The following is a 16,150-nucleotide window of genomic DNA, read 5'->3' on the forward strand; positions in this document are numbered from 1 at the left end:
GAGGGCGACTCGATAGCCGGAAGTCTTCCAGGCTGAACGCTAAGGTTGAGGCCGCCGGGGCGGGGCTCAGCTTCAGTTAGCAGCAGGGATGGCCGACCGTGCGGCGCTTGAGGAGCTGGTGCGACTTCAGGGAGAGCGCGTGCGAGGTCTCAAGCAGCAGAAGGCCAGCGCCGAACAGGTGCGACTCAGGTGGCAGGGGAGGGGCCGAGGCAAAGCCAGGGAGAATTTAAAGCCCGAGTCGTCGGAAGAGAGGTCAGGGGCGCGGGAGAAGGGACCGGGCTGGTAGGGAAGGAGGATGGGCTCCGTAGGGAGGTGGCCGGGGTGGGTGCCCAAAGAAGCAAAGCCAAGCCTGGGCAGACAGATCTGCCCTGCAGTCTGAGGAGGGAGGAATACCGAATGAATGGTGGGGGAGGCAGGGGAGTGACTGAGGGATAGCCCAGCGTCTTCTTTCCCTCCACAGATCGAAGAGGAGGTGGCGAAACTCCTGAAACTGAAGGCACAGCTGGGCCCTGATGAGAGCAAACACAAATTTATGCTCAAAACTCCCAAGGTAACGGGGTTCCTGGAAGAAAACGCTGAGATAGCCCCTAACTCCATTCACGAGGGCACCCATGTCTGTTTCCCCGGAGCAGGTGATGGATGAGGACCTGAAATACTGCAGAGGATTCTGTCATTCTGGGATGACAGAAACTAGGCCAGCCGGGTATGCGGGGGAGTCGACCTGCTGCTGCTCCTCCTTTCATTTAGTAAACATGCCTCCCACGTCCCTGGTGCTGTACCAGACAGTGAATGTACCATGGTGGACGATACAGGCTGCCCTCGGGGAGCTTACATTGTACCGAAGGAGACAAAATCCGAACAGATCATCCAATTGTGACTGTCAGTTGTGGCAAGTGGTATAAGGAAATAAAGAAGGATGCTCTGAGAAAATAAAGCAGGACTGAGGAGTCTGGGAAAATGTCACTGAGGAAGTCATATACTAACTGATAGGGAGGAGATAGCCAGGGGTGTGAAGAAGATAGATCCAGGTAGAATATGGAAATCTTAAAGCAGGAGGGAACTTTGGTAGTCGCCAGGACCAAAGGAAGACCTGTAAGACTAATACAGAAGCAAAGTAGAAAGGAATGAAGCTGGAGAGTCCTAGCTCATCTTCCAGGATTTCTGTTCAAGTGTCACTTTGTAAGTTCTGTAAACAGATTATTTACCCATTCATCGGGGTTCCCTTGGCACTCATTCATACCTTTATATATTTTTTAAAGATTTATTTATTTAGTTGAAAGGCAGAGTTACACTGAGAGAGAAGGAGAGGCAGAGAGAGAGAGCGAGGTCTTCCGCCCGCTGATTCACTCCCAAATTGGCCACAACGGCCAGAGCTGTGCCAATCCGAAGCCAAGAGCTTCTAGGTCTCCCATGCAGGTGCAGGGATCCAAGCACTTAGGCCATCTTCTACTGCTTGTCCAGGCCATAGCAGAGAGGAGGATTGGAAGTGGAGCAGCTGGGGCTCGAACTGGTGCCCATTTGGGATGCAAGCACTGCAGGCAGCAGCTTTACCAGCTACACCACAGCACTAGCCTCATACCTTTATAATTGTGTCGACTTTTTTTTTTTTTTTGACAGGCAGAGTGGACAGTGAGAGAGAGACAGAGAGAAAGGTCTTCCTTTTGCCGTTGGTTCACCCTCCAATGGCCACCGCGGTAGGCGCGCTGCGACCGGCGCACCGCGCCAATCCGATGGCAGGAGCCAGGTGCTTATCCTGGTCTCCCATGGGGTGCAGAGCCCAAACACTTGGGCCATCCTCCACTGCACTCCCTGGCCACAGCAGAGAGCTGGCCTGGAAGAGGGGCAACCGGGACAGGAACGGTGCCCCGACCGGGACTAGAACCCGGTGTGCCGGCGCCGCAAGGCGGAGGATTAGCCTAGTGAGCCACGGCGCCGGCCTCGACTTTTTGTAGTTATTTACCTTGAAGCTCAGAATCAGTGCCTGAAAAGTATTTAATGAATATTTAAAATTGAATTCCAAAGGAGAGAGATGATATTGTCTTTCTTGTGTTAAGGTTAACACTTTGGGCTCTTAAATTCATTGAACAGTTCTTTTACTACACACAACTCATTTTCAAAGGTTAGAGAGACAGAATAAAATCTCAAAGCAGTGATGTCAATGATTATGCAATCTGTAAAATAGAAAACTTAATGGATATTTTGTAATAGGTTGGCCCTCACCCAAACTGAATGATGTCTTAACATCACTAGAGTAGGGTAGCAAGACACAGTCTTCTGCTGATGTGGTGCAGTAAGAAGTATATAGCACCACCCATGAAGTATTCTTGCTAGAAGCTGAACCTGAATCTGACCAGATCTTTGAACTATGAGTTTATAGGAAATGCTGTGTTAGACCATTTAATGACATATTCAGAACATTGTTAATCAAATCTGGGATCTGAAAATTTTTTAAGAACAAATGTCTCATTTTCATCAACAAATACTTATTTTTTCAAAAAAGGAAACTTTTATATAGGTATACGTATCAACCGAATACAAGGCATGGCCTTCATTTAGAATTGGATTCAAATAAGCCACTCATAAAAAAGTATTGCTGAGGCAATAGGGGCATGTATAACATGACTTGTTGGTAGATTGAGGCTAGTTAGTTTTGTTGGTTATAAGAAAGGCATTTTCATATTCTGAGTTTTTCTTTTTAAACCTTTATGTATTAGAGAATCATACTGAAGTATGTATGAATGCGATGATGCGATGTCTGAGATTTACTTTAAAGTACTTCTGAAAGAATGTCAGCATTTAAATGAAATAAGAACAGTGGATGTTAAGGGTTGTTGAAGCCAGGAAAGGGACACATAGTAAGCCATAATACTATTCTCTGTATGTCTGAAAGTTTCCATAATGTTAATAAAAATGAGATTATGTTGGGGAGTTAATATCCACTGTAGTTTGTTAAACCACATTTAAAAAAAAAAAAAAAAAGATTTATGTTATGTATTTGAAAGGCAGAGAGACCAGGAGTGCAGGGCAGAGGGGTCTTCTCGCATGGCTGGGGCTGTGCCAGGCTGAAGCCAAAAGCCTGGAAATCCATCTGGGTCTCCCATTTGGTAGCTGGGGCCCAAGTTCTTGGACTGTCATCCACTGCTTTCCCAGACATGTTATCAGGGAGCTGGAAAGGAAGTGGAGCATCGTGGATTTGAACCTGTGCTCATAAGGGATGCTGTCATCACAGGCAGTGGCTTAACCCATCATGCTACAACGCCAGCCCCTAAAACACATTTCTTGACATGTGAATCATACTAATAACAGAAAGCTCAGTATTGTAATATGATAGGGAAAAGCCTGTTTCACAGGATCTTCATGGGCAAAAGTTTTTTTTTACAATAATATTAAGACATAATTAGCTTTTTCACTGTGTTAACATTTTTCATTAAAGGTGCAAAAGCATTTATGAATAGAACTGCTAATGCCTTATCACATATCAAGACAGTGGCACTTGGGGCTGGTGTTGTGGCATAGCAAGTAAAGCCACTGCCTACAATGCCTGCATCTCATGGGTGCTGTTTCATGTTCCAGCTGCTCCACTTCTGATCTAGCTTCTTGCTAATGTCCTGGAAAAAGCAGGAAGATGATCCAGGTGTTTGGGCCCTTGCCACCCACATGGGAGACCTGAATGAAGCCCCTGGCTCCAGGCCCTGGTAGTGCAGCCATTGGGGAATGGATCAGCAGATGGAAAGTCTCTCTTTGCTCCTTCTCTGTAACTCTGCACCTCTACTTTCCAATAAATATATTTTTTAAAGATTTATTTATTGGAGAGAGAGAGAGAGAGAGAGAGGTCTTCCACCCACTGGTTTACTCCCCAAATGGCTGCAACAGCTGGAGCTGAGCTGAGCTGAAGCCAGGAGCCAGGAGCTTCTTCCAAGTCTCCCATGCAGGTGCAGAGGCCCAGCGACCTGGGCCATCTTCCACCACTTTCCCAGGCACATTAGGGAGCTGGATCAGAAGTGGAGCAGCCACGACTTGAACCGGCACCCATAAGGGATGCCAGCGCTGCAGGCTGGGGCTTTACCTGCTATGTCACTGTGCCAGCCCTGTGTAATGAAATATTATCAACATTTGCAATATCTGTATAACTATCACCAGCAAACCAATATTTTCCAAATAATCAATATGCATGGGTTAAAAATCCATTCAAAGTATAGGTTATAGTAATGCATGTAACATGCATTTACCATGTAACATGAAATTTATCACATTAAAAAATTTTGAGGGAGTCGATGTTGTGTGCTAACAAGTAAAGCCGCAGCTTAGGACGTTGACATCCCATATGAGCACTGGTTCATGTTCTAGCTGATGGACTTCTGATTCAGCTCCCTGCTCATGGCCTGGGAAAAGCCCCTGCCACCCATGTGGGAGACTGGATGAAGCTCCTGGTTTCTGGCTGCTGGCTTTGGCCTGGTCCAGCCCTGTTAAAGCCACTTGGGGAGTGAACCAGTGGATGAAAGTTCTCGTTCTCTCTCTCTCTCTCTCTCTAACTCTGACTCTCAAAAAAAAAAAAAAAAAAATCTTAAAAAAAAAAAATTAAGTGTATAGTTCAGTAGCTTGAAGTAAAAGACATTTCTATAATTTTGTGGGGAGAAATGGAATTAAAAGGTAAGTTTATTTTGGTGTAAATTTTTAACAAAATCCCTGCATAGTTCTGTTAATAATATGCATTTTCTGTGAACGTTTTGAAGATCCCCCAGCATCGTACACTTACATTGCCGTACAACTGTCACCACTATCCATCTCCAAAACCTTTGTCATTTCATACTGAAACTGTGTACCCACCAAATTGCACCTCCCTGCTCCAATATCCTTCAGCATCTAGTGGCCACTATCCTACTTTCTACCTCTATGAATCCGACTAGCCTAGTTACCTGTGCAATTGAGAGATTGCAGGATTTTAATGTGACAGTAGGAAGGATTCATTGATGTAGCTTTAAGAGCCTATACTGCAACCAATCTTTGTGGGGCAGGCATTGTGGGTTAAGCTGCCACTTGGGATGCCAGCATCCCATACTGGAATGCAAAGGATCAAATCTTGCCTGCTTCCATTTTTTTGTTGTTATTGTTTGAAAGGCAGTGTTACACACAGAGAGGGAGAGACAGAGAAAAGAGAGATTTTTCATCTGTTAGTTTACTCTCCAAACTGCCACAATAGCCAGGTTAGGGTCCGGCTGAAGCCAGAAAGCTGCAACTCCATCTGGTCTCCCATGTGGGTGGCTGGGGCCCAAGTGTTTGGGCCATCTTCTGCTGCTTTCCCACGCACTTATGGAGCTGGATCAAAAGTGGAGCAGCCAGGACTTGAATGAGTACTCATATGGGATGCTGGCATGCAGGTTGTGGCTTAACCTACTACGCCACAATGCTGACCCCGCTACTTCCACATCTAATCCAGCTTCCTGCTAATGTGGCAGCAAATGATGGCCCAAGTCCTCGAATTCCTGCCACGTCTCTGGGAGACCTGGATCAAGTTAGTGGCTCCTAACTTTTACATGGTCCAGCCCTGGCTGTTATGGGTATTTGGAAAGTAAACCAGTGCAAGGAAGATCGACCTCTCTCTCTCTCTCTGTGCCTGCCTGCCTCGCTGTCAAATAAATAAGACCTAAAAGACAGGGAGAGGGGGAGGGAGGGGAGGAAGGAAGGAAGAAAGAAACTAGGGCCGGCGCCGTGGCTTAACAGGCTAATCCTCCGCCTTGAGGCCCCGGCACCCCGGGTTCTAGTCCCGGTTGGGGCACCGGATTCTATCCCGGTTGCCCGTCTTCCAGGCCAGCTCTCTGCTATGGCCCGGGAAGGCAGTGGAGGATGGCCCAAGTCCTTGGGCCCTGCACCTGCATGGGAGACCAGGAGAAGCACCTGGCTTCAGATCAGCGAGATGCGCCGGCCACAGCGGCCATTGGAGGGTAAACCAGTGGCAAAAAGGAAGACCTTTCTCTCTGTCTCTCTCTCTCACTGTCCACTCTGCCTGTCAAAAAAAAAAAAAGAAAGAAAGAAAGAAAGAAACTAGTACTAGTTGAATTTTGGTGTAGTTCTGTACACCAGCTTAGCTGAAAAGTTCATAAAATGCTCCTCCTTTTATAAAAACCTATGTGTATAAGGCTACATTTTCTTCACATACTTCAAACAACATTGCAATAGATTGAATATAAAAAGCATATTTGAGAATCCAGACATTATAGCTTTGCAGGGATGTAAATCAGTGCCATTCTTCTCACTAAATCTTTTTGTTTTGGAAAATGGTTGCATTTTCCAAAAGTATCATTTATGTTAACCTGTAATGGATTTATTATTTGCTAAAAGAGCTAATAAATGTCCTCACATTTTTGAAGTTTTAATTTCTAATACAGCAAATACTGATAAGTATAATCCTCTTTGGGAACCTTAATAAATAGCAAGAGTGGGACGAGGGCCTGAGACCAAAGGCGCTGGAGTAAGTGGTAAAAGCCCTGAGTAGAAACTGCTCTGGAAGGAGAACAGAGTTCTAGTCCTGACTGCCACGCGCTTGCTGAGTGGCCTTAGTAATGCCTGGCTTCTCAGTGTCCTGTAATCCAGCCACAGAATGCTTCTGCCTAAGCTACTGCATGAGAAGAGTCCTTCGGAAAAGTTAACGTCCCGGAAGACTTCTTGCAGACAGCACCACAGTTCCCTTGTCTGGTGCTCTGGTGACGCACCGGTGTAAAACCAAATAAATAGAAGAATAAGTAGAGTGAGAAAAAAACAAATAAATAGAAGAATAAGTAACGAGTGAGAAAAGAGAGAATTGGGTACCTTTTTCCAATTAAAGGACTTTGTTATTTAGCCACATAGCTGAAACAGCATTGGCTCAGCTCTGAACCAGCCCTGAAGTTTACAGACACGACTTGGTAAATATGTTTTTCTCTGCTGTGATGATGTCCTTTTATTTTTTTCTTTAAAAATTGCTTTCATGTCAGATAAACTGTAAATTGCTCCTGACTATAGTAATGCTTTTAATAAAAAGCTCCAGCCGTTGCGGCCATTTGGAGAGAGTAAACTAGTGGATGGAAGACCTCTCTCTCCCCCTCCCTCCCTCCCTCTCACTGTCTGTAACTCTGCCTCTCAAATAAACACATACAATCTTTTTTAAAAGGGGGGGGGGGATTGTGATATTCAGAGGGGAAAAAAAAAACTGCCCATGCCTTAAGGCTGTTGTCAGAAGCAAATTAGAGAACAAATAGTACTATTAATTAGGATTCAAAAGAATAGTCATATGGAGAAAAAAGCGCTTATAGAGTTTAGAATTCAACTAGCTGACCGAGTTTGAATTGGTTATGTTCTTGTTATCAGGCAGGTATTTGTGTTAGGCAGGGAAATACTCTATTATTCCCAGAAAGAGTTTTTAGAAAAATTCCTTGGAGAAAAGAGTTCTGAGAATTCTAGAAACTAGAACCAAGTTGAAAAGAAATGGAATCTGGGAGGCTGACAGCAAATGGGTGTGGACTTAATAGGGAATTTGCTGTGCCCATTTTACAGCCCAGCAGCCTGTAGGAAGATCTAAATTTGGGGCAGGATTTGCTTTTCTTGTTCTTGACGTCATCCTTTTATATTTCTATAACTTACTCATGTTTGTTTTTAATCTCATCCCTGGTTCCTTGGCTGTTTAACTCCAAGGGCACAAGAGACTACAGTCCCCGGCAGATGGCAGTCCGGGAGAAGGTGTTTGATGTCATCATCCGCTGCTTCAAGCGCCACGGTGCAGAAGTCATTGATACACCTGTGTTTGAACTAAAGGTGAGACATTTAGGGAGAAGCTGCATGGTGGAAGAGTGGACATACAAATAACAAAGAGGATGAGAAGAGAGAGGGCCTAAGACCCTGCTGCTCTTGTGGACACAGGCCTTCTCCAACGAGGAAGAGTCCAGCAGTGGCACGGAGCAGCCTTTTATTTGTCCTGGTTGTGTCCATGGCTTCCAAGAGAGCCCTGATGAGGAGTGGAGGTTATTCTAGCTCCTTTCCCCTGCATTTTAATGAAGATATTTTCTAGATGCATGCAGACCATATGTATATGTGTGCAGACCATATGTATATGCAACCAGTCTTCTATTGGTAGACCTTGACATTGGTTCTAGTTTTTTACTGTTTTCACTGTTTCTGGCCTAGCAGTTAAGATGCACACGTCCCGTATCAGAGAGCCTAAGTTCACGCCCTGCCTCCAGCGCCTCACTCCAGCTTCCTGCAAATGCTTCCTGACAGTGGTTTGCGCAGTGATGGTGCAAATAATTGGGTCCCTACCACCCATGTAGGGGACCTGGAGTGAGTTCCCAGCTTCAGACTACTTCAGCCCAGGGCCATTGTGGGCACTTGGATCCAGTAAATAGGGAAGTGCTTTCTCTCTCCCTCAGTCACTCCTACCCTCTCCCCATAAGTTAATAAGAATTTTCAAAACAAATTTCACCATTCCCTGCTTAAAGCTCAGTGATTTCCATTGTACTTAAAATACCCAAACTCTTGGGACCCGGCGCTGTGGCTCACTTGGTTAATCCTCTGCTTGCGGTGCCGGCATCCCATATGGGCTCCAGGTTCTAGTCCTGGTTGTTCCTCTTCCAGTCCAGCTCTCTGCTGTGGCCCAGGAGGGCAGTGGAGGATGGCCCGGGTGCTTGGACCCCTGCACCCACGTGGGAGACTAGGTGTGGGGAACCTGGCTCCTGGCTTTGGATCGGCATAGCTCCGGCCATGGCAGCCATTTGGGGGGTGAACCAACGGAGTGAGGACCTTTCTGTCTGTCTGTCTGTCTGTGGCTCTGGCTGTCAAATAAATAAATAAAAAATCTTAAAAAAAAAAAAAAAATACCCAAACTCTTTTACTTGGGTTTACAAACCAAGAGATGATTTGACCACAGCCTTCCCCACATCATCTCATGCTTTTCTTCCTCTTGTCCATTACATTATTCTGGTCTTCTTTCTGTTTCTAGAACATACTGGCTTTCTACCTCAGGGCCTCTTTTTTCTCTTGTTCTTCCCTTTTCTGAATTCCCTTTTCGTAAGTTCTTTGCATGACTTTAATTTCAGATTAAATTATTTTGCACATTTTAATTTAGGGTCTCAGCTAAAATACCATTCCTCAAATAATCCTTTCCAACTGTCTTTTCCTAAAGTAGCCCTTGTCTACCACATCAGCCTGTTTGATTTCCTTTAGAGTAGCTATGACTGGAATCACCCATCGACTGTTTCCCTGCATGAACGTAGTGCCTGTTTCTGATTACCTGATAGCAGGCACTGCCTTTGTCTTACTCTTTGATAGATACTTAGTGCTCAGATCAATGTCCACCGTAGTGGACATTGATCTGTAGGATCAAATCATATAAATGAAATTTCTCGGTCGAAAGAGTATACCCATTTATGTTTTACCAACTGTATTTGTTTGCTCAGGCTACCCTAACAGCATGTCATAGAGTGGGTATCCTGAACAACAGAAATGTGGTTTCTAACAGTTCGGGAAGCTGCAGGTCTGAGATGAAGTATTGGCAGGATGGTTCCTTCTTGGACCCAAGGACTCTTTCCATGGCTTTTAGATGACCAGCTCCTCCCTTCGTCCTCACATCATTTTCCCTCTGTGTCCAAATTTCCTCTTCCTATAAGGACACCAGTCACATTGGGTTAGGGCCTTCCCTATGACCTCATCTTAGCTTAATAACTTCTTTAAAGGTAATTTGGAGGTTGACAGGGGTTAGGATTTCAGCTTGCACATTTGGGGATTAGAGGACCCAATTCAGCCCATGATACCAACCAGTATATGGTTCTTTCTGATTCTACACGTTGGGAATCTTTAGACTTTTTATCCTTGCCAATCTAGTAAGTGAAATAAGTTATCACCTGTTGAAGACATGACAGATAAGGACTTCTCTGTAACACCCAGAGGACACTGGGCTTTTGACATTGCTCAAATCTCAGATATCATAAAACCATGGACCATGTATATTTGCTGGTCTAATATCCACTCATAGGAGTTTATCCTCAAGAATAATAGTTTTGAAAAGTAAAGGCTAAGTACCAAAACATACTTATTAAAAAGTCATGGAAAATTTTTTGAAAATTAGGATAACCTAAACATCTAACAGTATAACATTAGGAAGAAAGTAAATACTGAGCTTTTTCTCACCAGAATGTTACGAGTCTTTTAAAAATAATACTTCACTTGTGTCACAAAATGGAAAGAAGAAAATCAACACAAAATTTTTGTTCCTTTTCATTGTAACTATGTTAAACACCTAAGAACTGGGATGAAGAGAAAGGTAGACAGATTGAAATGTCACAATAGAGTAGTGGGTTTTTGCCAAATTTTCTTTAAATTGTTATGTTCTTTTTGAGTATTATATTTATGATTTTAAGCACATTTCTGTTTTTTCCAGGAAACACTGACCGGAAAGTATGGCGAAGATTCCAAACTTATCTATGACCTGAAGGACCAGGGTGGCGAGTTACTGTCCCTTCGCTATGATCTCACTGTATCTTTCTAAGCCAGGGCTCTCAAGACCTTGGATGGATTGGCCCTCAGTGGGGCTGAGGCTATTTCCAGCCTCAGGGATAGGGAGAGGAAGACATAGGTAGGTTTAAACATGAGGCTTAGCAGTAGGGGAATTATTTCTCTAAACCATGAGTTGATCTTTGGCTAAACAGAACATAGCCTTGTCAATCTAATCATGAGTAAGCTATCTCCAAGTTGTAAGAGATCATCTGCTTAGAGAGCCCACCTGGGGCCCTTTTCCTGCTCTGTCCAGTCTGTCTAGCCCCCTGCTGCACTTGGCGGGCAGCTAGATAGTAGTCTGTAGCCTTGGGGAGACACTACCAAGCAGAAAGGAGCCTTTCTCTTTCTTGACACTTCAGTTGCCCCTTGTGGTAGCACAGTTGATTCTGATGTTCAAGTGCTGTTTATCTTACGAGTGGTGGTTGTACCCACAGGGAGGGGTTAGACCCCAGCTTCTGTTGGTGGCGATAACTTCCAGACAGTCTTAGGAGGCACTTTCTCCTTAACTCTCTGTGACCAGGTTCCTTTTGCTCGGTATTTGGCAATGAATAAACTGACCAACATTAAACGCTACCACATAGCAAAGGTATATCGACGGGATAACCCAGCCATGACCCGTGGCCGATATCGGGAATTCTACCAGTGTGTGAGTACCGGGAAGCGGTAGAACAGGATGGGTAACTTGGGCCCTCCCTCAAACCACAAGAATCTATTGAATACTCATGGTGTCCAGAGCAACTGGTTGTCCCAGATAATTCAAGATTTCTATTGTGTTTTCATGTAGATTTCACAGTGGCCTTGAGGGGAGGGCAGGAGACATTAGTATCTTTATTTTACATGTGTAAATTTAATACTCAGCAGATGAAGGCATCATAGGGATAAGAAAATCAAAGTCAGCAGGAGAACTCTACGGCTGGTATCTTTTCTGTTAATTCACAGTGATGGGATAGCAACAAAGGATGAGGAAATTATACTTCAGATATGAAATCACCAAGATGGATAGCAAGCTTCTAGATGAGCATAGAAAACAAGGATTAAGGATTAAGACTAAATAATTGCCCCACAGCAGGAGGAGGAATTAAGATGATGAAGAAATAAACAATGGAGGGACAGTGTAGTAGATGGAAAGGAAACCAGGACTGGTGAAAAGCCCAAGAATGCTGGGGCTTTCCTCTAGGCTGATCAGTCATACAGAATGTAGGACAAAGTCTGTGCTTGCATGCAAATAGGCCTTCATGGAGAGAGTACAGAGCTCCCAGAAGGCTGCTTGAGGGGGCTGAACCGTGAGAATCTCTGGCTGTCCCTCTTGCTGCAGGATTTTGACATTGCTGGGCAGTTTGACCCCATGATCCCTGATGCAGAGTGCCTGAAGATCATGTGTGAGATCCTGAGTTCACTTCAGATAGGCGACTTCCTCGTCAAGGTCAGAGCTGGATGGGGCTGGGAGGGCAAAGGTGGGCCTGGCCTTGCCCAGGAGAATGAGCAGAGGGACCAGTAGCCCAAATGACTAGGGCTATTGAGGATCATGTAACTGAAAGAGACCTTTGCTAACTATGCCTTGGGTCCCCGCAGGTTAATGATCGGCGCATCCTAGATGGAATGTTTGCCATCTGCGGTGTTCCTGATAGCAAGTTCCGGACTATCTGCTCCTCAGTAGACAAACTGGACAAGGTGACAACCCAAACACTTGACTCTTTTCCTAGATCTCACCCTGCCTTAAGAAATGGAAAATGAGATTAGGAGAGAGGGGTGCCTACCACCATGCCCACCAAAGGAAGAGTAGCCACAGGATGTAGGTCAAAGGGTAGCTTCTGCTTCTAGACTGTTCTCCAAAGAGGGTCCATACTTGTTTTTTGGGAGGGAAGCTGCCACAGGTTCCCAACTGGTGTCTGTGTGTCCAGGTATCCTGGGAGGAAGTGAAGAACGAGATGGTGGGAGAGAAGGGCCTCGCACCCGAGGTGGCTGACCGCATTGGTGACTACGTGCAGCAGCATGGTGAGGAACGAAAGCAGCCTCCCCAGCTGCCATTCCCTGTTCCCAACCTCCCTGAAATTGTATGTGGGTGTGTGTAGGGGGAAGAGTGTGTGTTCACACATACATATGTACATACAGTTACAGTCCTACCCTTTTCTTCTCTGTGTCAATCTGGCACACAAATCTGTCTCCCCAGGTGGAGTGTCTCTAGTAGAGCAGCTGCTCCAGGATCCTAAGCTGTCTCAAAACAAACAGGCCATGGAGGGCCTGGGAGACCTGAAGTTGCTGTTTGAGTATCTGACCCTGTTTGGCATTAATGACAAAGTGAGTCAAGCTGGGCATGGGGGGTCCCTGGAATGGGATTTCAGGTCCCTGACCCTAATCTGGTACTGACCACATCCTTGTTTCCACAGATCTCGTTTGACCTAAGTCTCGCTCGAGGGCTAGACTACTATACTGGAGTGATCTATGAGGCAGTGCTGCTGCAGACCCCAGCTCAAGCAGGGGACGAGCCCTTGGGCGTGGGCAGTGTGGCCGCTGGAGGGCGCTATGATGGGCTGGTGGGCATGTTCGACCCCAAAGGGCGCAAGGTTCCATGTGTGGGGCTCAGCATTGGGGTGGAACGGATCTTCTCCATCGTGGAGCAGAGACTAGAGGTAGGTCAAGGGGGTAGGAAGAAGAGAGTCTGGGCATGGGATAGCATCTGAGCTATCTTTGACCTCCAAGGGAGAAAGTGGTGCTGTTTGGGCAAAGAGCCTATCAGAAAAATGGAAAGAACATTGCTCCGCTTCACAGACTCCCACCCATTACAGGCCAGTTTTGTGGATCTCTGCTCTCCCTTTCTCCACTGAATACTGTACCCTGGGTCCCTGCTTCCCTCAGGGCTGTCAGGAATCATGGTTGATTTATCAGCGATCCAGAGCTTCCTCCTGACACGGAATACTTACATTTTGCTGCCATGGGCCAAGCACTGTACTTGGTACTTTTCATGCGTTGTCTAACATAATTAGTAGAGTCCTCTTGTATTATTTGCATTATAGTGAATTAATTTGCTGAAGGTCTTGAAACTTCTAAGTGGGTCAGAATTTGAAAATGTAGTTACTATCTTGAAAGGCAGAGTGAGAAAAGAGAGAAGCAGAGACAGATCTTCCATCCTCTGTTTTCACTCTCCAAATGGCTGCAGCAGCCAGGTTTGGGCCAGCCCAAAGCCAAGAACACAGTCCTGGTCTCCCACATGGGTGGTAGGGACCCAAGTATGTTGACTATTTTTCACTGCCTTCTCAGGCACATTAGCAGGGAGCTAGACAAGTGGCAGTGTCAGACTTGAAATCCAGGCAGTTAACTCGAGAGTCTCAGCACGCTGTAGTACTGTCTCCGAGAGGGAAGCATGTGTCTGAAGACCTGGGATCCCTCAGATGACTGCATTGACTCTATAGTACCTAGAATAGCACCAGGGGAGCTCGTCATAGTCCAAGACCTTTGCTGCTGCTCTTAAATAGCTCAGTGCATTTCATCCTTTGGGGAATGCTCTGACAACTTTCCCACTGTCCCTATCCCTTTTTTTTTTTTTTTTAAATAAGACTTTATTTATTTATTTGAAAGCCAGAGTTAGAGAGAGAGGTCATCCATCCACTGGTTCACGCCCCAGATGGCTGCAACAGTCAGGACTGGGCCAGGCCAAACAGCCAGGCGTTTCACTGTGTTGTGGCATAACAGGTACAGCCACCGCCTATGACACCAGCATCCCAGATGGGCACCAGATCAGGAACCAGCTGCTCACTTCCAAATCAGCTCTCTGCTAATGCACCTGGGAAAGCAGCAGTGCTTGGGCCCCTTCACCCCACATGAAGAAACTCCTGGCTCCTGGCTCCAGCCAGGCCCAATCACAGCCATTGTGGCCATTTTAGGAGTGAACCAGCGGATTAAAGCTCACTCGCATTTGCGCTGTCTTTCAAATAAAAAAAAATTAAAAAATAGTTTTCTAGAAAAACTCAAGGGACAACAACAGCATTGCCCATTACCCCTCATCCTCACACATTCTGAGTTCTTCCCTGTAGCTGAATAATGAGAGGCTCGGTCTACTAAATGGGCAGACACTAAGTGGCAGCTAGAACTGCCAGGATTGATTTGGTTGTCTGGGGTGCTCACAGTGGTACTTCTGTGTGCATGTTCTTGGGGACCATAAAAGCCCTAGGTGGAGATGAACTTAAAGTTACTGTAAATAAGGTACCTTTGTCCTTGCCTAAGGTTATTCTGGCAAATGATAACTACAAATCCGTTCATTTCTGTTTTTCCTCTCTCCTATCTTATACCCACTTGCTAGCTGAGACACTGGGCCCCTTCCCTGCGGGGACGCACTAACTAGAGGCTGCTGTGTTTGCTCCCTGAAGATGCTAGCCCAGCTCTCTCTCATCTGCCCCTTCCCCAGGCTTTAGAGGAGAAGGTACGGACCACAGAGACACAGGTCCTTGTGGCTTCTGCACAGAAGAAGCTCCTGGAGGAGAGACTGAAGCTTGTCTCTGAGCTGTGGGACGCTGGGATCAAGGTACGGGAGGCAAACCCCAGGGCTACAGCGTACCTGGGAGGGCTGGACACCAACTACATAAAAGCTCACCCCCTAGTGGCTCCTGGCATTAAATCTTGGAATGAAGCTAAGAACCACGTGCCAGCTTGGGCCCCCAGGAGGTTATCTCTGAGGACAACAGAAGCCAGCCTTCATCTTCCACCTGGTCCCCCACAGGCCGAGCTACTCTACAAGAAGAACCCAAAGCTGCTGAACCAGTTGCAGTACTGTGAGGAGGCAGGCATCCCTCTGGTGGCCATCATTGGCGAGCAGGAGCTCAAGGACGGGGTCATCAAGCTCCGTTCAGTGGCTAGCAGGGAAGAGGTAAGGGGGCTCGAGGAAAAGCTATCGGACTAGGGAGTGTATGCCATGTTGGCAGGCCTATGCCCATTCAAGACCTGAACAAAGGTCTGCCATTCACATTGTCCCAACTTGTAAAAGACCTAAGGGCATGCCTAACCTCTTGCTGTGGTTGTCGCAGGGTAAACACCCCATCAGCACATACACCCCATGCCTGCCTGCCTAAAGTATTGGCTTGGGCTCCTGCTTCCAGCCGAGTCAGAGCTGCTGACTGTTGGAAGAATCAGGCGCTCTGGGCGCAGTGCGGTGGAAGATGTTCATACCACCCTGTTCCCCCTTCCTGGCCAGGTGGACGTCCGAAGGGAAGACCTGGTGGAGGAAATTAAAAGGAGAACAGACCAGCCCCACTGCATCTGCTGAAGGCAGCCGCCTGTCAGGAAAGGAAGTGCAACCGGCACCATCGGAGGTGAAGACAAAACTGCACGTGCACCAAAACAGCTCTGGACGTTCCTGGCCCTGCAGGAAGACCTGAGAGTGGACTAAACAGAGACTTGTATTATGATTTTACCCGTAGTCACTGGCAAAAATGGGCAAGAACTCCATCGCTTTCTCTAGAGGGCCGCAGCCGATGAGTGCAGCATGCACCCCTGGGCTACGGGCCCTGGGTCTGAGGTGCCCTCTGCGGGGGCAGATTCGGCCCCAGTGCCAGTCGCCAAAGGTCCAATAAAATTGCCTCAACCACTGGAGCTTGCCTGCATCTCTGACGTCTAGCTGCAGAGCCAGAGCCTCCCA

The 16,150-nt window shown here is 46.5% G+C and overlaps 1 protein-coding gene across 1 annotated transcript; it reads left to right on the forward strand.

Annotated features, from left to right (window-relative positions):
- The first annotated feature begins 42 nt into the window (after positions 1-42).
- Positions 43-16,123, forward strand: HARS1 (histidyl-tRNA synthetase 1). Its single transcript, XM_062188995.1, has 13 exons — positions 43-178; positions 461-550; positions 7,669-7,788; positions 10,406-10,501; positions 11,042-11,167; positions 11,837-11,944; positions 12,094-12,192; positions 12,423-12,516; positions 12,692-12,819; positions 12,909-13,151; positions 14,924-15,040; positions 15,236-15,382; positions 15,707-16,123. The coding sequence occupies exons 1-13, from the start codon at positions 89-91 to the stop codon at positions 15,776-15,778; spliced, it is 1,530 nt and encodes a 509-aa protein (XP_062044979.1). The 5' UTR covers positions 43-88; the 3' UTR covers positions 15,779-16,123.
- The last annotated feature ends 27 nt before the right edge of the window (positions 16,124-16,150 follow it).

This window comes from Lepus europaeus, chromosome 4 (genome assembly GCF_033115175.1).
Source record: "Lepus europaeus isolate LE1 chromosome 4, mLepTim1.pri, whole genome shotgun sequence".
NCBI lineage: Eukaryota > Metazoa > Chordata > Mammalia > Lagomorpha > Leporidae > Lepus > Lepus europaeus.

Bases quoted from the DNA above. Each gene is read 5' to 3' on its own strand.
- HARS1 (XM_062188995.1), top strand. From the start codon at position 89: ATGGCCGACCGTGCGGCGCTTGAGGAGCTGGTGCGACTTCAGGGAGAG. The intron at 179-460 runs GTGCGACTCAGG...TTCCCTCCACAG, and splicing joins AGAAGGCCAGCGCCGAACAG to ATCGAAGAGGAGGTGGCGAA. The intron at 12,193-12,422 runs GTGACAACCCAA...CTGTGTGTCCAG, and splicing joins CAGTAGACAAACTGGACAAG to GTATCCTGGGAGGAAGTGAA.